This window comes from Marmota monax, unplaced genomic scaffold (genome assembly GCF_021218885.2).
Source record: "Marmota monax isolate L192 unplaced genomic scaffold, Marmota_monax_Labrador192_F-V1.1 WCK01_AAM20220418_F8-fsc00294, whole genome shotgun sequence".
In the NCBI taxonomy this organism is placed as follows: Eukaryota; Metazoa; Chordata; class Mammalia; order Rodentia; family Sciuridae; genus Marmota; species Marmota monax.
In genome coordinates this window covers 998,648-1,022,510 of record NW_026694653.1, presented here as the reverse complement: position 1 = coordinate 1,022,510, position 23,863 = coordinate 998,648, and the positions used below count along the sequence as shown (strand labels likewise).

The 23,863-nt window shown below is 31.9% G+C and overlaps 1 protein-coding gene across 5 annotated transcripts in view; it reads right to left on the bottom strand.

Moving 5' to 3' along the window:
* Positions 1-23,863, bottom strand: part of Pcdh17 (protocadherin 17) — a 99,724-nt gene that overhangs the window by 56,038 nt on the left and 19,823 nt on the right. For 3 of the 5 annotated variants that reach the window (XM_058572315.1, XM_046423128.2, XM_058572317.1), the window contains exons 3-4: positions 8,028-8,086; positions 7,722-7,894 (exon numbers count right to left, since the gene is read on the bottom strand). In XM_058572315.1, the coding sequence (XP_058428298.1) occupies positions 7,722-7,894; positions 8,028-8,086 (232 nt within the window). The remainder of the gene's footprint in view (positions 1-7,721; positions 7,895-8,027; positions 8,087-23,863) is intronic. The other 2 variants (XM_058572316.1, XM_058572318.1) reach the window with 1 other exon arrangement.

Below are 23,863 nucleotides of genomic sequence, written 5' to 3'. Positions count from 1 at the left end.
GGAAACAGAAGGATCTGCTCAGATGTCTCCTATGCCAAAAATATTCTTCAACACCCTAACTCTGGGCTGGATTTTCTTTTTTATGACTATTATTTGTTTGGACTTGTTCTGCTGCACTGATCTCATGGTTTTTATGTCAAATTCTCTTACAACACTGCGAGTTCCCTCAGTGCCTTAGTTCATGTCTGTATTCATAAACACAGTCATTTGTTAAAGAATGTTTGAATAAATAAATACATAAATACAGACTGAAAATCTCTTCTGCATCCCCCATTTCTCAATGCAGTAAAATATCAAGGGCCAACAAGTAGAAGTGTAGATAATGTGCTCAGACTGAAAAAAATAATACTATCCTAGGGTTTGGTGATTAATATCACAGTAGCATCAATGACTAAATCTGGAATTATATATTTTATTGTCCTCTTAGAGGTTTTATTCAATATTTGTTAGAGAATCAAGAATTAAGCTCTCCAACATTACTGCTTACATAGTCAGATTCATAAAGAGATAAAAGGTACTGTACAGATCCAATGTGTCTGTTTAGAGACCTAGAGGTCTAATTATGCTCTATAGGAATGGCATGGTAGGATAGCAAAAGCTTTAGACTAGACATTTATAAACCCTGAATCAGCGTTACCACTAACTTAAGGCTTTGGAATCTGTTTTCTTACTTGTAAAATTAAAGAGTTCAAAGTTTCTTCTTAACTGAATATTTTGTAATTTGGCTTTCAAAAGAACAGAGAACCATTGCTATTGAAGCATGCTATCAAAGTAAAATAACACACAATTTCTGGGGGAAGTTTTAGACTTGTTAAATTAACAAAATTATTTTCTTACAGTTCTTAATAAATGGTTGAGTATTATACCAAATATTTGTAATTTATAAACACACTTAAAATTCTCTGGGTTGTGTTGAGATATTTGAGAGGTACAATAATTTTAAGGAAGGAGAGGGTGTTCTTTGGGACTCTGAGAAATAATGTCCCAACATTCCTAATTAGAATGTTTAGCAAAATTTACTGATATGCATATTAAAGAAAGAAATTTCCCATATTACATCTACTCTGTAGTAAATCATTCAACACTTATTCAGTGGCTTTACAATGAGCATAAAGTTTGATGATGATAATATCTCTATTTTTAATGATACCAGCAGCTGGAATCTAGAAGCAGATTTTTACCCATGAGAAAAAGAGATGTCACTGAAACTCTTAAAGTCAAGTGAACTGGAGGATAGTTGTGAAGTTTAATAAGAAAATAAACTGATCCTGCTTTCAGTTTGGGGAATACATTTTTTTTCCAGTAAATTGTATGGCCAAGTGAATTCTGAAAGTCCTGAAAGACAGCACAGGAATGTGAAAATATTGATACTGAAGTATTGTTATCTAGTCTAATAAAAATGTACTGGGTTTGAAATAATAGGAATTCATGGCAAATTACACAATTTCTCAAATGTCACTTACATGAATTGTAAAGTATCAATGTCTTCAAACATTTGTAACTTATTTTTCTTACAATAAATATTTAATAATTTACTCTAATTCTCTATATATGACAATAATTTTTCATTTCTTTCATAAGACCAATTTATTATTCATAAATTTATGGGAGCATTTCTTTTAAAATTTTTTTTCTGAGATTGGCCAATGATTGCTAAGAGGATGGATGTAGTCATCACTTCATTTTTCTTGCTCATATGGAGTTGCTTTTGCAGCTGCCTATTCTGGGGAGGTCTGGGAAAAAGGAAGGCTTGCTAGGAAGGGTCCAAACTGCATGAATCATAATGAGGAAATGCAATGCAGAGCAGAAAACTGGAGAACATAGAAGTATTATCCCGGCTATAATTCTAGGTTAGTTCTAGAGAAAATTGCAAAGAATGTCAAGTCTGTGCTCAGCCCCTTGAGTCTGGCTCAGTTTCTTCTCCCCTAATCTGCATGTGTGATTCTGGACTCACCCAGTGCACAAGAGCCTAACTCCTATTCTCTAATTTCCCTACTGCAGTTTTCTTCAGCAGCTCTTTTAGGTGAAGTTCAGGCTGTGGAAATCTTCTTAATCTGTTTTATTTCCATATACAAGTAGAAATACATTGAAATCATAGTCATTACACACTGAATTATGGAGAGAGATATGAAGAAATGAAGCTTAGAACCTCTAAAGAACTCTGGAATCACGTAACAAAATTTTTTTGTCACTTATGGAGAACACAAACAAAATTTAAATACTGACTTAGAGGAAAAACAAACATACTACCACAAAAAGATCAACTGGCTTTAATTCTGTAGCTTTCTGTAAGGCACTATAGGAAAACAGGAAATTAAGAACACAATTTAGCTTTAAAATTGGAATTAATTATAGCAAACGAGGGTTATTTGGTATTTTGTCCTCAAATTTTCATGCAATTTTCAAAAGTTGGGTTTTAATCAAGGATTGTACTGTGAAATGTTTTTGACCCAAAGTGCAATTTAAGCAGCTAGAAGTTTTAACAGTGGAAACAAATATGGAAGCCACAAAATGGAATATAAAAAATGCAAATTGTAAGGCAGTTAAATAAATGGAAACTGATAAATAATTTGAATGGAATAATACCTAAGAAGCAGAAAATATTTTGGAATTCAATCACAGAGGAGGGGACTGACAGTAACTACTAGAGGCCTTAAACTTGGTAATGTTCCCTTGGCCAACTCTCCAACAGGTTGTCAATAAAATTACAATGTATGGTTCTATTTCACTAGCTTCTGTCATTAATGACTTGGTTTCGGTCATTTATAAAGATATCAGAAGGACTGATTATCCCTGGAAACTTGAGAACTTTCACTTGGTCACCAATAAGATCAAAAAATTACTGGTAAGCAATTATTAAGATACACATTTATTATTTAGGAATCAATGGAGATTACTGGATTTTAGGGAAAGCTTATTAAATCTTTTGGAATGAAAAAGTTACTGCTAACATTTAAATCATTCATCAGGCATCTAGTGGTAGAATTCAAAGGTACAGTACTCAGTGTAGAAGTCAAAGTGTGAATAATATTCTGAGACATAAAAGGTAAGTTAGCTTCAAAAACTCTTGAGTTCTATTCTTTATAAATCTGTATGTGGCTCTTCTTTACAAAAATAGCAGTATGTGTATTTTTATGAGTTCTTGATGTCAGATTTTTTTATTCTAAAATACAAAATCAGTAAAATAACAGCAAGTGGCCTTGCGCTGTGGTGCATGCCTGTAATCCCAGCAGCTCGGGAGGCTGAGGCAGGAGGATCTTGAGTTCAAAGCCAGCCTCAACAAAAGTGAGGTGCTAAGCAACTCAGTGAGACCCTGTTTCTAAATAAAATACAAAATAGGGCTGGGGATGTAACCCAGTGGTAGACTATCCCTGACTTCAATCCCTGCCTGGTACTCCTCCCCACAAAAACAGCAAGTGCTGCTTTGATCAATTTTGTATGACATTCTTGATAGAACAATGGCATATTAGGCATAAATATATATTTGCCTTTCTTTTCAAATAATGTGATATTCAAGTTCCAAAATCTTTGAATTGTTTATCTATCTTCTACCTATCATCTATCTATCCACCTACGTACCCCCCATTCACCTACCTACCTATAATACTTGATAAAGGATGCACAGAATGTAGAAAAACAGGACACCTGAATGCAAATAGAAAAAAAAAAAACTAAGTACATCACTTTTTTTTATTCTACTTAAAAACCCTAAGTAACCTTTTCCTATTAGAGGGTTTATTAACATAGAATCCTTAAAGCTACCTTCTGCTATAGCACAGCATATAACACCTTCAGTGAGCTGCTGAATCCTTTCCAATATTTTTGCTAAAATAATAGGTAATACATACCAGTGCTGTGTATCTGGAATTATTAAGCTGATGATAGCAAAAATACACAATTATGAGAAACAAAACAAATACAAAAAATAACTCAAAGAGAAGAAAAAAGTAACATTTGAGCTAATAAAACAAAAATCTCAAGAGATCAAGTCATTTCCAGAGGAAAACTATAAATAGCAAAAATAGTACCATTGATAATACGAAAATTATTTTTGAAACTTATTTGAATTGTGATAGAGTGATAAACAAGATTCTTTTAAATTAACTCTTTGTTTCTATTTTATAGGAGACAATTTCCTTTTGTTTTCTAGGACATTTTTTAAAAGTACTAAAAATTCAGGTCTAACATTTGAAATGTACATGAAATAATTATTTGAATATGGCTGTCATGGTCTCTCATCTGTAAAGGAAGCTGTTCTTTTTATGTGTGCACTGAATTCAGTGTGTCATTGCCTGTCATGATGTTTTTCAAATAAACTAACAGAATGTATTGACCAAGAAAATAGCTGCATGATTCTTCAACATTTTACATTTATTTCTGAGTAAACAGCTCATTATGCAAATAGCATAAATCACTGGCTAAAAGAGTAGGTTCAAAAGGCATGTGTTTTATTGCTGCTTTTCTTCTTTTTTTCCTAAATTTCTTTACTACTTATAACTGCAGAACATTTTTAGAAGTGCTTAAATCTATTAAGTGTGAGAGTAATAATACTTACCTATCTGTAAATGCTATGAATGCTAAATGGATCAGGTTTAAATACTGAGCAAAATACAGTAAGTAGCCAGTTTTTCAGTCAATGTGTATGAGCTATTTTGATTTTGTCCCCCTTGGTTAACATATATGAACTCAGCTTTTAACTTAACTCTTTCATGTTTTCTTGATATACTGTCACAGCAATGAATTAAAATGGCATTAGAGAAAATTCTCCCATTTGGAGACAAAGTTATAGAAAAAGACATAAGTTTTGTCTATATTTAGGCCTAGGATTAAAGTCCAACCTGCTATTCAAATTAGTAAATTTGAAACAAGCTTTACTTTCTTTAGGTAAGAAAAAAACAAAACTTTTTAGATATTCCAGGTTAAATAAGCGAATGTTGCAATGAAATTTGCATGTTTATGGCAAGTACTAAGAACTCAGTAAATTCTAGTCTCCTCTGAATCTACACAGGTAGACAGAAAAACAGATAAATATATAGATAAAACACAGATGAGAGAGATGATGGAATGAGATAAAGTAATGGACAAATGAAAAGGAAATAGGGAGATGTATGACAGAGATAGATGAAAGATTAGAGACAAAAGCAGAGAGAGATCTCTCCTTTCTTTTAGTTACATATGGTTACTTGAAAGCAAGATTTAAGTAAAATTTATTTTTGACATTCTTTAAAAGTTCCAATCCTTCCTGACATGTTCAAGCACTTGATAAATATCTAGTAAATAATGAATAAATTAAATCTATGAATCAGTCAAGGAAATATTATTATAGGTAGCTTTAAAAGTAATATTTTGAAATGGAGGTCAGTTTTTCTTTCCTACGTAATTGACAGATCACCTAAACCCAATTTCTATGTGCATAATAGAAATACAACAGACACTAGTATGGCAATATGTAAAACAGTGAATGTGTAACTGATGTGATTCTGCAATCTGTATACGGGGTAAAAATGGGAGTTCATAACCCACTTGAATCAAATGTGTGAAATGTGATATGTCAAGAACTATGTAATGTTTTGAACAACCAACAATAAAAATTAAAAAAATATTTATTTTAGTAATAAAAAATAATAAATTAACAATATTTAATATTAATAAATTACTATTAATAAATATTTACATTTATTAATAGGGACATGTGGAAATTATTTGCTTTACAGAATTTCTATTGGCATTCTCATTCTTATACTACCAATTATTTCAATGTGTAATATTAATTAAAATATATTTTGGCCTTTTACAAGAATGATAGCCACTTTTCCAAGAATTAATTTCTATATAAAAATTGAAAAAGTACATTTGTAGTATGACTTATATTTTCAGAAATAATTAGACTTTCTCTTTTTTTTATAGGGGAAAATATCTCAAATACACTCCCATTAAATATATTAGTTAGTGAGTAAAAGCAAATCAGAGTTAATATGAACAGAAATTTTTTGTTCTGTTTCTTTTATTTATATAATTCCTTATAAAGATATAACAGTACATGCAGACTCTTCACTTACTCTGTGCAGCTTTGTGACTAGTACCTATAAATCACTTTACATCCCATACACATAGTTGGGTCTATCTCATGCTGTGCATTCAGACATCAAGATCCAACAATCCAGCATTTAAAATGTATTTTAAAAATCTTTATATATTATAATATTACAGAGCTACAACCCATTATGACAATATAAGTCACTTTAAATAAACATCCAAATTTATAGAAACTGTGAAAATCAGATATTTATTCATATTGCTTCTGTTAAATATAATTTTTAAAATAGTATTGCATTGTTATGTAGAAAGCTTTTGTAATAAAAATCAGGAACGCATCATTAATCTAACACTTACTATTTAGCAAACAAGGCTTTTTTGTGAAGTAAATCTTCAAGTAAATACAGCAAAATTTTATTCAATGAAGATAGAAATATAAGCATTTATTTCTGTTTTGAATATATAAAAGTATTACATGTAAACTTTTTAATATATTATGTATGTTTGTATTGAAATTTCGACATGAACTTAAAAATTAATAAGACTTTATCTACTCATGTTTGAATATAGAATACACTCTAGAAAAAAGTTTGCTTTTTATGAATCATCGAACAATAAATAATTTAGAAGCTATGCTCGCATGGTTTAAATGTAGCTTCTTTCTCCAAAAAACATCAAATAATAAATACTAAGTATACTTAATAGTATACCTACTTATCTAACAAATGTATTTGAAAGAATAAAATCTGACTGATACAGCAGTTCTTTTCTTTCCTTCATGTGTGTGTGTGTGTGTGTGTGTGTGTGTGTGTGTTACTGCAGATTGAACTCAGGGCCTTGTGCATGCAAGGCAAGCACTCTATCACCTGAGTTATATCCCCAGCCCCAGCTCTTTTCATTTTTTACTCTAGAACATAAAACAACCTATGTATAAGCTGTTAAGTCTTACACAGAAATGTCTTAATTCTCTTTGGGTGAATCACTGACAAGTATTTTATTGTGTTTGAAACAATAAAAATATAAACAATAAATAACACTAAGTGAACAAATTAAAGATGGACTTTTAGAAAATATGTTTTTAACAAGTCATGTTTCTTTATTATCTCAATGTAGGCCAGTTCATGTTTATTTGACATCAGTGAAGACATATAAATGTAAAACAAAAGAATCCAAACTCTGGTTTAGCTACTATTTGACTCTTGAAACACTATAAGGAAGCTAAACTCTGAACTAAAAATAAATCAACAGTGGTAAGAGATTCAAAATTTTGATTTGAGTTTTCATTTCAACTAAAATTATCAAATTTACTGATTTTAATATCGTAAATTTGTTTACTAGAATGTACATATCTAATTAATATACCCCATATTTTCCTTGTTAACAAAACCCCAAATAGAAAAGTTTAGGAAGTAACTATGAAATAAGAATGATATACTTAACTTTGGTCAAGTTCTCATATTAAGAAGATTACCCAGGCCCCCCTTTTTCAGCTGTGACTGTGATATTGAATATTTTCTTTTTATCTGGATTTTAATAAAAATCATTTAATCATAAGATTTGCTGCTTTTTTGATCTATTATCAATGTTCTATTCTATCGTGATAAATTGAAACTCTAGGTCTAATAATAGGTTTATAATGATTGCTTAAGCTTTACACTTTGAAAGCATTGGAAGACTTCACTCACCTTGTTCAAGTGGTTGGCTTTTAGTTGAAGTAGTTTTCATCTTGAGTGCCTCCCTAACAGACATGTCACAGCAGGAGCCTTTGTTAGTGTCTTGGTCACTGTCAGCCTGATCACTGTCCCCGTGCCCACTGTCTCTCAGGCTGGCTCTTTCTGGGTCCTTAAACGTGGAGCTACTGAAATACATATAAAGAAAAAGAAGAGAAAGTGTTGTCTCTACTAGTTAAAATCTGAAGTGTAGTCTCTAGCAAAGCAATTTTGACACGAATGCAAATGGGGAAGCCGAGAAAGTTATTTAATAGGCCTTACCTTTGAACAAACTGCTGCCTGCTGCCCATGTAATTGGGCTCTGCGGGAAAATTGTCTGTCTGTGAAAAAGAAGGAAAAAAAATACGTATAGTTGTACACTGGACAAATCTCCTGCAGAGCAACAAGATTTCCTAGTGGAAAAATGATTAATAATTTAAAAATTCCCTTAATCTTCAGATTTGTACATTTTAATTAAATTGGAAATTGCTGACATGTAATTATGTACTCAGAACAATTAAATGATTCCGGTCCACAAATTACCTGTTAAAGTAAACAAAGAGCCTGTCATAACTGGCATTCTCTGTTAGTACCAGGATGGATGACACTGTCTATGTTGGTTTTTTGCTTAGATATTAAGATTGAATATTTGTGGGAGGAGTGGGAAAATGATCTAATTTCTCCATATTAAAAGTGTGAATTATTTAATCAACTCATTTTTAAACATAATTACATCATCTGCTGGGATTCTCTGACCTTCTTGATGTAATATCATTTAAAGTCATCCACTCCTCTATTAAAAAATATAGGACCTTTCCTTCAAATTTTGCCAGAAACAGACACAAGCACTTCACATATGGTTGATCTCATCTCTAATTCATTCTCGGCTACATCCCAACTATGGAAATTATATTAAGCAATCCAGTGAAAATGAGTGTCACTTTCTGGTTCTTAAAAACAAAGTAAAAAAAAAAAAAGAAAAAAGAAAACACGTTATTTAAAACATCGAGAGTGAAGACACTGAGAAACCAGGCTTGTTTTTGTGGTTGTTTCTACTGCTTCCAAACTGATGTGGAGGTCTGCCAAAAAGAACTGAATTCTCCTTGTATCATGGAACAGAGTCTTTTGGGAGAAAGAGACTGGATCTTTCATAGATCTCCCTATACTGTACATTCATACACGTTACTTCTTCTTGCAGCTGACACAGTGACAAAGCTTCTCCTGTTTTCTGCATCACTTCATATCACACCATTATGCCCTGAAGCAGCTATGGTTCATACAAGACCATCTAGCATGCAAGGATCAATGACACGGACCATGCAATTCATGAAGCAGAGGGTCCAAGGTAAAGATTAATGCAATGCAACATGTGTTTTCCTTATAAATAAGTCTAACTTAAAATATAACTATGTTTTTTTTTTTCTTTCAATATAAAATTTAACTCATTTGGCTCTGTGAACTATTACCGGGGGAAAAAAAATTAAGAAAAATTACTTGAACTATTATGTAAAATTCACTATAGTCTAGAAGTTTGCTGGTAGGACTATGTCCACAATTTGTTTTTATTTACACTTTTTTTTCTTCCTCTTCTACTTTCTTTTAAGGCCAAATGACCTTTATCAAGCTACTTCGATGATGAAGGAAAAAGTTGGATTTATTTTTCATTCCTAACCATCTTTAATTAGTGTTTGTAGCAGACATTTTTCATTAACACGTGAACTAGTTCCTGGATTCACTGAAGCATCTTAATTTTTGTTTCTATATTGACAGCTCTTAACTTTTAATGATAACTTGGTTGTCTAGTAAAATTAATAGTACTAGTCTACGCAGGCGGCAAAAAAAATGTTTGCTAAAGAATTTTGCCAATTTTCTGAATTGTAATTATTTAGAAATTCTACATACTTAATACTAGTTTAGCTTTTTGTGTGGGGCAGGGGTCGGTTCCAAGGGTTGAACTCAGGGGCACTCATCCGCTTAGCCAGATTCCAGCTCTTTTTTGTACTTTATTCATAGACAGGGTCTTGAGTTGCTTAGCGCCTTGCTTTTGCTGGGACTGGCTTTAAACTCGAGATCTTCCTGTCTCACCCTCCTGAGCTGCTAGGATGAGCCATTGCACCGGGCTTAGTTTATCTTTTGAATTGGTCAAAAACATGTATACAATCCACCATTGCTGACCTTACTGTTAAGAAGACAAATTCCTGGATAGTAAGGAGAAAGTAGAATTTTAGGTGGGTGCGTAGTGTGTGCCTGAAATTCCAGCCGCTCACAAGACTGAAACAAGAGGAATGCAAATTCATACCAGCCTCAGCGACTTGGAGAAACCCTAAACAACTTAGCAAGACCCTGTCTCAAATTAAAAAAATAAAATCAGGGCTGAGGATGTGGCTCAGTGGTTAAGAACCCCTGGGTTCAACCCCAGCACTAGTGCCCCTGAGTTCAATCCCTGGACTTGCCACCCCGCTAAAAGCTAAATTAGCATTAAGTATGTAGAATTTCTAAAAAACTACAGTTCCAAAAATTGGCAAAATTTTAAGCAAACATTTTTGCTGCCTGTATACAAACAACAACAACAAAAAAACAAAAACAAAAAACATTGTGAATTGGAAACTCTAGTTAGGAAACAATATAAGCATTCTTACAGATAGTCTTGAGATTTTAATGGTGTCAATTAGATGAAGTCCAGTAGGATGAGAATCCATATTCAGTTAGACCCTGGGGAAACTTTTCCTCTCGTTCTAACAGGGATATTTCTAAAAATGTTCGCAAAAAGATATATGAAAGAGGAGGAAGCAATGTGGAGGGAGGAAAAAAGAAATCTAGAAAAATCTAAGCTGGTTTATGATCATGGAAGTACAGTTTTAAAAATTTACAAACTGATCAGTACTAGAGTATCAGAAGTTTAATAATAATGGCTGCACTCATCCATTAAAGTACACAGGAATGTGAGAGAATGTGCAAGTGTGTGTATAATTAGCATAATGAAATAGCCATTTGGCCCTTAACAAACATACAACCAATTCACTACAAAAACCACACTGGTTTAATATAGAGAGTAACATTTTCATTACCTAGACTCCAAGGGTGTCTGAAAACTCATTTAAAATAATCTGAATATAAAATAACAGCATTTGCATAGAAAAATGAAAGAGGGAAAAAGCCATATGTATCACAGCATCATTTAATTTAGAAATAGAAGCACTTTCAGATATTTTACAACACTGTACTCTAAATATTCAGTGCTAACTTGTATATTTATAATTCTTAAATTTTAAATCTTAGAAGAAAATAAAATATGAAATGAGACACTTGTAACTCTTTAATCTCAACTGAGTATTTTAATATGCATATTTATAAATCTTGAAAACTTTATGCTAGTTTATAATAATTAATCACTACAATGTTTTCTCCTCAAACTCAGCTTGGACACAGTGATGTTTAAATCTTATTTCAAGAACATAATATTTCTCAAAAAAAAAGTGTACCTTGAACTGGTGGGTAGATACAAAAAATGTTCTCAAGTATAAATTTTTTTTAAAACTTAGATTTGATAACCTATTCAATCAATGAGACAAAAGTTATTATTATTTTTTTAAAATCATTGTTTGCGTGTAACTATGTTATAAAGTAACATAAAAATGAATATGCCCTCTGGCTTTATTGTTGTTGCTTTGTTTCTTAAAGACAATAAAAATTTAGAGATTCTTTCCTTTGTGTACAAAACAAATGTAAGCAAGCAATCAAAAACTTAACTGAAAAATTTCTGCAGGAATTGATGTGATTATTTTCCTTTACACATTTCTCTACTAGTACTTGGCAAATTGTACATTTATAAGTGATATTTAAATTTTTATCAGCAGTAATCAATAATAAACTATTCCTAAACTATGACATTCTCTAAATTTGCTCATTCCAGTAACATTCTGAAACACAAATCATAATTTCAAAAACAAACTCTCTGAGAAAGGTTAAAAAAAAATGCATTGTAGCAAGGCCTTAAGAAACTTAGCAAGACCCTGTCTCAAAATAAAAAATAAAAAAGGGATGGGGATGAGGCTCAGTGGTCAAGTGACCAAGGGGTCATTCCTGGTACAAAAACAAAATAAAACAACATAACAACAACAACAACAACAACAACAACAACAACAAAAAAGTGTATTTTTAAAACTGTACCATGTTCACTGAAATTGAGAAAACTAATTATGAAAGTATATTAATTTCATATGGTCACTTTGATATGCCTTAAGAAGTTGATCTGAGAAAAGATGGTAGAAGGATTGAAAAGATTTTAACTATTAAATTATTAAACATAGTAATTTTAAAAAATATATCAAGTCTTTGACAAAATTCACCATCTATTAGTAAGACAATTTTCAGCAAATAAGAAATAAAAGAAAATTTTCCAATTATACAAAGGGCATCTACAAAAAATAAATGTACAGCTAGTATCATACTTAATGGCAAAAGACTGAACAGTTTCACCCAGGCTAGGAGGTCCAGTCTCACCACTCTTATTTACCCTCTACCAAATAAAATAAGGCAAGAAAATAAATGAAGTTCTTACAAATTAGAAAGGAAGAACAAAATCTTCACAGATAGTGTAGCTATTTACAAATAATGTTATCATTTAAGTGAAAAGTAGTAGGAGTCAAAACAAAACTTGATAGATCTAATAAATGAATTAAGCAAGAATGATAACATTTAAGACCATCACATAATGGAGAGGGGCATAGGATGAGTGGAGGAACTTTGGATGAGGCAAAGGGGAGGGTAGAGGCGACATGTGGGTAGGGAAGATGGTGGAATGAGACGGACATCATTACCCTAGGAACATGTATGGTTGCACAAATGTTGTGAACCTACTTTGGATACAACCAGAAAAGTCAAAATTGTGCTCCATTTGTGTATAACGAATCAAAGAACATTCTCCTGTTATGTATAACTGATTAAAAAAATTAAATAAATTTTAAAAATGCAAAAGAAAATCAATTATATTTCTAAATTCTAGAATGGACTGTGGGAAACCAAAATGTCAAGCAATACATTTATAATAGCTCTCTCAAATCAAATACTTAGTAAAGAAACTTATATTAAAAACTTGAATGCAAATGAATTATAATAGCCCAAACAATATTGAAAAAGAAGTATCCAGATGAAGAAATCACATCACTCTATTTGGAGACTTACAATTGAAGCAAAACAATTAAGTTAGTCTGGTATTGCCTAAAGAATGGAAACACAGATCAATAGAACAGAGGAAACTATACAGAAGTCGACCCACACAAATGTGGCCAATTGATTTTTAACAAAGGTGCAAAAGCAATTCAATAGATAATCCAGTGAAAATGAATCATGACCTATGCTTTACACTTTACACACACACACACACACACACACACACACACACACACAAACATGAACTAGAGATCTAAATATAAAGCATATAAAGAACTCTCAAAACTGGTAAGAAACAAAAGTCTTGAACTGACACTTTACCACCTGGAATATATCCGTGGCCCCTGAAAAAATGTTTATAGTAATTAGCTATTAGAGAAATGTAAATTATAATTTAAATGTACTATTACTAAATGTCTATGAGATTTGATAAAAATTTTAAAATTAATAATACTGAGGACTGACAAGAATGTGGAACAATTGGAATTCTCAAGAAGTTAGGTGGGAATTCAAAATGATGCAGATATTGTGGAAAAAACTGGGGCACTTTCTTATGAAACCAAAGATAAATATATCATATGACTCAGAAATTCTACTTCTAGAAATTTATCTTATAAAATTAAAATTATTCCCCCCCCCAAAAAAAAAAAACTTGTACATAGATATTTACAGGAATTTTCTTTGCTAAAAACTGGAGTCATCCCAGATATCATTCAACAGGTGAATAAACAGACATAAATATGTGAAATATAATACTATTTATCAATGAAAAAATAAACTATTCATGCAACAACAGAATGAAACTCAAAAGTGTTATATTGTGTGAACAAAGCCAGCCCCTCCCCCCCAAAAATGCATACTGCATGGTTACAAATACAAGACTTCACAAAAAACAAAAAAGGTGAGGAAAATTGTGAGAGCATAAGGAAACTTTTTAGAGTGATACAACTCTTTAGTATCCTGCTTGTTTCATGGAATGACACACATATAAAAATCCATAGAACTAGGGGATGGGGTTGTAGCTCAGTGGTAGAGCACTTGCCTAGCATGTGTGAGGCACTGGGTTTGATTATCAGCACTACATATAAATAAATAAAAATAAAGGTCCATCAACAACTAAAAAAATCCATAAAACTATATGTCTTCAAAAAGATTCATTCTACTGTATGCTAATTTAAAAATTAAATGATACCTAAAATACATGTAATATGATAATTTGCATCTTATATATACTGAGAATTTTCTACTTTATATAAAAAATACATTTTCTTATTTTTATTTCTGTAATTTTCATTATTAATACTTGCTAAAACATTTTTAACATTTATTATGTGCCTAGAACCATGTTTAGCATTGTAGTATATTCTGAAAAATTCATTTCCAATCTGGTCTTATACATAGGATAAATATGAGGTATTATCACATGTTGACCAAATATAAGAAGAACTCCCCAATGTGCACCACATATTGTATGGAATACACATTATATATTTTATGAAATGGGGAGTGGTAAAAAATGTACCCTAAACATTATTAAGAATAATGCTAACTCTTGAGCTCAAATGTCAAGCTATATATGTATAATGCATTATTTAGGGTTTCTTTTAAGGGGAGATGTAGCAGGGATTGAATTCAGGGGCATTAGACTACTGAGCCACATCTTATCCTTATTTTGTATTTTATTTAGGAACAGAGTCTTACTGAATTGCTTAGTGCCTCACATTTCGAGATCTTCCTGTCTCAGCCTCCTGAGCCTCTGGGATTATAGGCATGCACCACTGTGCTCAGCTTGTTTAGGTATTTGACAAGAAGGCTTATCTAGAATCAATTCCAAAGTGAAATGAAGGGAAGGGAGAGGGAATGGGAATAGGAAAGATATTAGAATGAATCAGACATTACTTTCCTATATGCATATATGAATACATGACCTGTGGTAAGTCCACACCATGTACAACCAGAAGAATGGGAAGTTATACTCCATATATGAGTAATATATCAAAATACAATGCACTGTCATGTAAAACTAATAAGAACAACAACAAAATCAATGGAAGGTGAGGGAGGTCAGGAGGGGGAAAAAAGGAGGTAAAAGTAGAACTCGTGAGCTCAAATAATTTCCAGACATGTATGAATTTTTCAGAATGAGCCCAACTATTACATATAAACATGAAGCTCTAAAAAAATAAGCAAACAAACAAAACATAATATAAAAATAAAATAACATAGTTTCTTAAACATTTTCAATAAAGAGTGTTTCTGAACTTGTTCTTTGTCCCTTGAAATGACATCAGGTAAACTTCTAAAACCTATGTGGGAAGTTCATCTTCATTTGAAAATAATACAAATTGATTTGGAATATAAAGATCTATTTAATTCCACCAGGAAAACCAAGCAAATGCTTTATAAAATAGTCACCTTAAATATAAATAATTTAACCCAAGTTTTATTTCTTTTAAAGATTATTTTTTTTCTTATATGCAGCTCCCCATTTAGTTAGCCATAAAATAACCATTTTAAGTAAAGATTTTGAATTGCATTTGTTGCAAAGCAGTAGCTAGCTTCCCTTTTAAAACAAACAGCTGGATCATGGAGAACTGGGATCAATCTTCAGAAAGCATAAGCTTTTAAATGTAGAAAATACCCTGTAAGACTGACCCAGCATTTGGGAGTAATATCATGGCATACCTTTGTAAAAAAATCAAAGGACATGGAATGTAAAATGACCAGCATCTATGAGGTTACTATGTATGCAAATTACTGTCAAAATAATTTACATAATTGCTGGTAAAATTGGGATAATATTATCTAACATGTGGGGTTGTATGTTTTATATGAGATAATGTATAAAAATTTCTCAGTTAAATAATGCAATTTCCATTAGAATTTTTTAATTTTTTAAATCCTATGTGCAGCACAATAATGATCATGAAATAATAATAACCAGATGAAACTGTGTGAAATTTAAAAATGATTCTTGGATTTCTACAAAATGAAATACCTGTGGGATGAAAAGCATAAAATAAAGACCTCATCATTTTGAATCTCATTTTTAATGAAGTCTAAGAAAAATTATCTAGTCTTCAAGCATGTCCCTGCAAAAGGAAGAGAGAAGAAGAATATGAGCGTTTGGAAGCTGCATTGTGTGGTTAGTTTTTCACTCCCATACACAAATTTAAGTAAATGTTGCTAGAATTCAAAGTATGATTAGTGTAATCACACCATGAAAATTAAATATATAAAAAATAACCTTGAAGACTGGGGTTGTGGCTCAGTGGCAGAGGGTTTGCCTGGCATGTGTGAGGCACTGGATCAAGAATTAAAAAAAAAAAAAAGTCCATTGACAACTAAAAAAATAAAATAAAATAAAACACCTTGATTCTTAATTATTCAGGATTATTTTACTTAATTCTTTACAGAGTCCTGCGACAATCAGAAAACTTTCAATGAAGGAAACAATTCTGACACACAAAGTGTTCTGGCATTTCCAGAATGACTGTCACAGGGACATAGGAGGGAATGGACTGGAAATTCGTATTCCAGATGTCATGTGCCTTTCTCTGCTTCTCTACCAGGGAGGAGGCCTGAAGGACTGAGATCACTCTTCAGCTCAGCAGGTAAAGTCACTTCACAGACAAATGTTTAGCTCAGAACATAGGTTATACAAAAACACAGTATTCAACAATATAAATTTTTTAATATCTGAATCCCATTAGAGATGATATGGACCAGGAAAATTTAACCCATACTTGGGAAGAAAAAAAAAATGTGCTAAGAGAGAGATGATAGAATTTAATAAAGAACTTAAAAACATTTGAAATGTTAAAAATATGCTTAGGAATGTAAAAGCAAGACACAGAGAGTAAATGCCTCCTTAAATACTTCCCTTGCCTCATCTAAATTTCAACCCTGAAGAAAAGAAATAAAGATATTAAAAAGATTCAATGGGAATTTATGAAAATGAAAACTGCTGTAAGTTTAAAAATATACTGTTAGATTAGACTCTGAAGAAATAAAGATACAACCAGGTTCTAGAAACATTTACCTTAATAATTATATATAAGATGGCATTTATGTTTATCTATATAAGATTTTATATTTTTGTGTCAACACTGTTTTTAAAAATTTGTGATAAACTAGGGAGTGAATGATGTCTATTCAATAAAAAGTGGATCTCTCACAGGTTGCAATATAAAAATGAAGGTGGTTTTAATTGTAGATATATTGATCTAGAGGAAAACTTTTTAAGGAAAAAATGAAAGTAAGTCTTTTTGACTCTTGAAGTCATCATTAAGAAATCAGCTTACCTCACAAACTAATTTCAGGTTGATGTGTAATAAAACAGATTTGTCTAAAAGTAAATGACTCTAGATACAGGATTAAATCAAACTTGAATGTTCAGGATTAAGGAATGGGGAGTGTAATTTTGAAGAATCCCTTTGAACTGGAGACATAAGGTTGATTACATACATTGATGCCATTGGTTGAAAACAACACAAGTTGAACTTTTCCCTTAATTCAAAAGCACTGCTTTTCACACTGATAACAAGCATTCCTTTTGCAGCAGACTAAACTCAAGGGAGTGTTAAGAGGCAAATAACTCATTTTAAGCCTTTTCATACAGACATTGCTTCTGATAGCTTTGCCTTCAACAGAATATATGGTGTGGTTCTTTCTACATCACTGAAGTAGGCAAGAGCATTTTAAGCCACTACTTATAAAGTTATCTGACAGCACCTATGGCTTTGGAATTTTTAAAGTGCATGAAGTATGGCAATAACTGTATTTATCAGTGGTTTTCAAAATAATACATTTTATACAAGTATAGTGTAGTCGACATTTGTGTTGTGTTACTAAAGTCATAATAAAAACATGGAATGGTCTCACCACATTGAGCAAAAAAATGGTATTCTTTTAAATTAAAAAATGGGAACATCCTGCAAACAAAAAATTACTTACTGCTCAATGAATATGACTTAGATTGTTAAGGTGATCTTAAAATTTCTAGTAACTGTTGTTAACTCTTGTACATGTCATTGATAACTTTAAAAACTGTGTGCTGAAATGTAATTATGTAATTTACAAATACTGAGGAATCATCTTTGGCAAGAGCAAATAAAATTGAGATAATCAAAATTTAAGTGCCATTTGTCGACTGAACACAATGCCGAATACTACTCATCCCTATTGTGTATTGAATCTCGAATTCTAGGAGCCCCCAATTTGCCACTGAACGCCAGAGGTGCTTTCTGTTGGCATCTGTAAAGTGTCATATGCCTTTAGGAAAGAAATCAAAGCACACTAAAATACTGTTCTTTCTAACATCCTCAGTTCCCCCATCAGTGCAGTCTGCCTATCCATGTCAGCCCCATACAACACCCTGTCTTCCCTTTTTATTCCAGTTGCAATACAGAAGAAGATCAGAATCCTTTTCTGCTTTTTTTGCCATTTCTACCAGACTTTTCGTCTCTGGAGACTGTGCTCTGCTTTCTTCCTCCAATGCTCTTTCCATCTCTATTAAGAATACTGAAGGATTTTCCCACTGTAAGGAATATCTAAAACTGGATTCTCTACAATTGGGACTCCAAGACTGGAAACTCAAAAATTATATGTGGCCTATAAAAATTCATTACAATTCTGAAATTGCTTCCTCTAGTGGTCTCAACATAGAGAGAAGGGAAGGAGATAAATTAGTGGCATTATTTTACTTATCATCACTATGAATGATGAGTCTTCTGGTAGAAACATTTCCCTAAAATATTATTGTATTAGTTTTAAGGAATTTTCTAATAAGTAAAAGGAAAATTTTACAGATTTTGAGTTATTTACTCAGACCAATTTTTAGACTGATTCATTTAGCAATCAATTATGGATAGGATTTGAAACTATACTAGACTGAATCAAAATGTGCTTCTGATGCTACCATTGTAAACATTCAGCCCTGGGAGTTTTGGAGTACTGACTTTCATTAGGATTGCAAAACAATATTACTAATGTTTATTATTCACTCTTTCAACTGCCAAAGGGTGACACAGTGGTTATTGTTCACATTCTGTTTTAAACAGAAAAACTACAGCTAAGTGATCTTCATAGAGTTACCTGTCATAATCTCAGTTCATTATAAAATAATGACAATTGCCAGAGACTTTCAGCACCAGTCAGTTGTGGTACTGCCTAAGAAAATGAAGAAAAATTGTGAGCCATCCCTGCATTTTTGAAAATGAGCTAATGAGAAATTTAATGTAACTCGCCTTAAAAGTACTTTTTAAAATTACTGTTACATACTAAGCAAAATTGGTACTATTATCATCTCTAATAAAGTCTCTAAAGGATTTGTACTTTTGTCTTTCTATATATTCATATTAAATTATCTTAATATGTTGAACAGCATATATAATTCTAGTAACTATATGTTTTCTTTGAATAATAACATAAAAGATAATAATGGCGATTTATTTTCAAATATTCTAATGCATGCAGTATGATTAACCATATGATTACTTACCATCATTATACTCGTATAAGTTGTCAAAATAGGCACTTTTAAACACTTACCTTATAAATGCAAAAGAAATTAAGATATTATCTTTAGTCAATCATTATGTAAAGTTCCAAAGCAAAATAAAAAAAAAATAAGTAAACCAAATGTGTAAGAGAGCATATTTCTGTTATATATTTCATTAGTTTATTTTTTCACAAAGAAATTGACAACTTCAGAAATACAATGATTTTGGTAAACATAATTCACCAGTCTTGTGCCTCAAAATATTAAGTCATCAATCTAAAGATACAGCCAATTATTATTTTTCCTTCTAACTCTTGATTGGAATAGAGAATTTTTAGTTCTTTATAAATCAACAAACCAATCAAACAGCTAATCAACTAAAATGTGTTTCAATAACTAATAAATGCTTTGGGACATTTTGAAGCCTTTGTATATAGGCTTCAAAGGTAACATACTTACTTAAAAAAAATTTCTAGGTTTACCTAATTAATGGCTTTGAATTTCTAGTTTCCAAACAAAAAAACAAGATGAGAAAACAATTATGGAAATTTAAATTTAGGGCATAAAAAATGAGTAATAATGGTACATACCCTCAGACATTACAAAGGAAAAGATATTTCCAATTCTGAGGAAAATGTTAATTATTAATCAAATTAGTATTAGGTTACTAGAATATTTATCATTTCCTCTCTGAAATATAAGAGTAAGTATCATATTTAAAATGTATGATTCATTGGAAATGGTCTTTTTTTAGGTAGGCATTCATACCTGAAATTAAAAAAAAAGCAAAGTGTCTCCACTAAGGTTAATATTTTTAATTAAACATTAGCACAAAATGAAATAAAATATCTCTAATCTTTATCGGAGTGTCACATAATATCTAATTCATGGATCTACAGCTTTTACTTTGCTTTAAGGCTTTAATTCCAAGAAGCCTTCTATAGTGAAAGAAGTAATGTTACTTCATGACATTCATTTCATGAAACAATAGGCTAACATTCTTCATATCTATTTTTAAAATTATAGACTATCATTTTGATTTTGTTAAAAAAATTTTATAACTGACAAAGTACAAATTTTTGCATACAAATAAAGAAAATTTTAAAAAATTAAGAAATATTGTCAATGGTCAAATGCCTTACAGAGTATTTGGCTGGTGGTCCATTATCTGTTTTTGAAAATGAAATTCTATCAGAATTCAGCCATGCCCACTCATTCACATGTCCTCTATGGCTGCCTTCAAGGATCTAATAAGTATTTGGAACACACACTATGACAGCCCACAAACCCTCAAATACTTGCCATCTGGTCCTTATCAAAAAGAGTTGTTGACTCTTGGTTTGGAAAGACTAAAACTCTGTTCTTAACCATATAATTAAATGTTTTACTCTCTTGCCTCCTGAAGATAAAAGATTATAAAAAAATTTTGGAAATGCAGTATGCTTAATTAGGTCATAGCTTAGGAAAAAAAAAAACTAGTCATTTTCTTTCTTTGTAGGATCTGGACTCCCTTCTGAGTCTACAGTTTCAAAAGCATCTGATTGAAACACTGTTCATATTTTTTTTTAAGTGGATCTCAGTGTTTAGTGATTTGGAGCATGTTTATATTAAATTCCAAACTATTTAAAACTTAGAAACCGTACCACCACAGGAACCCCTAAAAAAAAAAAATGCACTTAGATGCATGAAGTTTCCTGAAGTATATTACAAATTCCTCTAAGTATTTAGGATAAGAGTAAAGACCCATTTTTTTCCCAGAAACATCTTAAGTCCTTGTTTACTTCCAAAATCCCACACTTCTACTCCCACACCTATTTGGTATTACAACACATTGTATTCTTTCCTTTCAACCTCACCTAGCAGGCATTGTAATTATCATTATTATTTTAATGGAAGGGGTAACTAAGATCTGTGGATTTTCATGAAAAGCCATCTGGAGGTCCCAAGATAAGTAATATAAATAAACTTTTTTGTTGTTGTTGTTGTTGGTACAGGGGATTGAACTCAGGGATACTCAACCACTGAGCCACAGCCCCAGCCCGATTTTGTATTTTATTTAGAGACAGGGCATTGCCGAATTGCTTAGCACCTTGCTTTTGCTGAGGCTGGTTTGAACTAGTGATCCTCCTGGATTTATCATGCTCATTCCAATCATGCTTAATAAATGACCCCTACAGAGTTTCGATTGCCAGGTCACACCCCCTGGAATGGCTGTGTTCCTATAACTATTATGCTTTGAATTAAACACAAAGAAAAACAATGAAATCTATTGGTCAATTTCAATTAGAATTAAAGAAGCAAAGTCAGTATTAAGATTAAATCTGAGCATCCTCCGTGGCTTCTGCAGTCTACAACATGTAAAAATATTTCTACTATAAAGGATCAATCTAGAGAACCTCTTAAAATGATGGCTAGGTCCCCAGTCTGAAACCCTGCAGTACTGTGTTACACAGTAGGTTCTGGCAGAGTTTTGTTGTTATGGTTTTGTTAGTACTGGGAATTGAACCCAGTTGTGCTTTACCACGGAGCCTTATCCCCAGTCTTTTTTTTTCCCCCTCCAAACAAGTTCTCAGAAAGGTGTTGCTGAGGGTCACACTTGCTGAGGCTGCCCAGAACTTATAATCATCCTACCTCAGGCTCCTGAGTTGCTAGGATTAGAGGTGTGTGACAACCTGGTTGGCAAGTTTTTGACTTTCAACATGTGGAATCTTTAAAGAATTCTCCTCCAAATATAACAGTGTAGGTACGAAGTTTCAGTACTTCAGAAAAGCAATTATTATGCTATATGATGTTCTTTTGCTCTATATACTCCTTTATTATGATAAATGCATGCTAATCATGAGATTTCAAGTGGTGTGGGAGCAAGAACCCTCAACTCTTGAATCAGATCATATTAGCTCCTAGCTGTCTGTGTACATGTGGGTAAAAAACTTCTATACTTTAATTTCCTTATGAGAAAAGATGTATGACTGAATACAGATCCAGTCTTATGTATCTATATTGCTAAAATTCATTGTCTTAGAACAATTTTTTGGACATATATCTCTTCATTTGATACCTAGTGTTAGCTTGTCTTCCTACAAGATGTCTCTGCTTAAAAAGCACAGTTTTTAATTAATCTTGATAAAGAATTCCTCCCCCCCCCAGAGGGGTTTTGCTATGCTGCCCCGGTTGGCCTAGAACTTGTGATTATCCTGCCTCAACCTCCTAAGAACCTGGGATTACAGTCATGTGTTACACCTGACTTAGTTTAAGAAGCTTAAGATATCTAGATACCAATTTTTGTAAGATACTCCACCAAAAATTGGTTATCTTTTTAAATTGTCTATTTAAAATCAAAAGAGACAAAACCTGGGTTAGAGAGTGCAAGTGGTAATTTTCAATAACATTAATTAGTATTCTGGTAAAATTACTTTCTAATCATTGTTCTAAAATAAAATTCTGTTCTTTAACAACTACTAATTTTTTTTACATATTTTTTAGTTGTAAATGGATCTTTCATTTTATTTATTTATTTACATGTGGTGAGCATGGAACTCAGGGTCTCACACATGCCAGCAAGTGATCTACCACTGAGCCACAACTACAGCCCCAACAACTACTAATTTAGGCCAACTGAAATATCATTTACAAAGAAGATATCTACCTATCAGTATTCTAAAGTTTAAGTGCTTCAAAATAGTTTATGATATTTGTTCCTAACAATCATAATAGTGATATGTATTATTATTTAGTCAATACTTAGTATTAAACATATTCCTGGGGTTGGAGATATAGCTCAGTTGATAGAGTTCTTGCCTTGCATGCACAATCCACATTACCATCACATTACCATTGTAGATTAACAAAACAAAAGGTTAGCAGTATCTATATTTGAGTAGTCAATTATAGGGAATTAAACTTGATAAATTCAACTTTCTGAATTTTCAGTCCACAAAGATGTAACAAATTCTTACTATACCCCAGACATTGTTTTAGGTATAGATTTTTAAGTACAACTTTTCCAGTAAGTAAAAGTTCTTATTAAAATTATGGAAGAAATACATACAAAATTTGCAAAAAAAAAAACAAAAAACAAAATAAAACAAAAAAACAACTCAGACACAAAACTGGAAAACAATTTACAAAAACACAGATTTTTTATCAGTGTTTTGTGATAGTTTCCCCACACCCTCAAGAGTAAAATCTGTGTTTACAAGGGGAAACTAGAAAAAAAAAAAACTTGTTAAAACAATCAAGGAGGAAAGGAGTATCTGGCTCTGCAGTCAAATGTAGGCAATTTATCCCTGGAGGCTGACTACATACTCCCAGTTCAATGATAAAGTAGTTGAATCCAAATACATCAGACGAACAGTGTCTGAGTCTCAGTGGCATAGCTTCATTTCTAGAATATCTGAAACAGTACAAAAATCCTGGGTCCAAAAATCTCGAATATTTACATCTC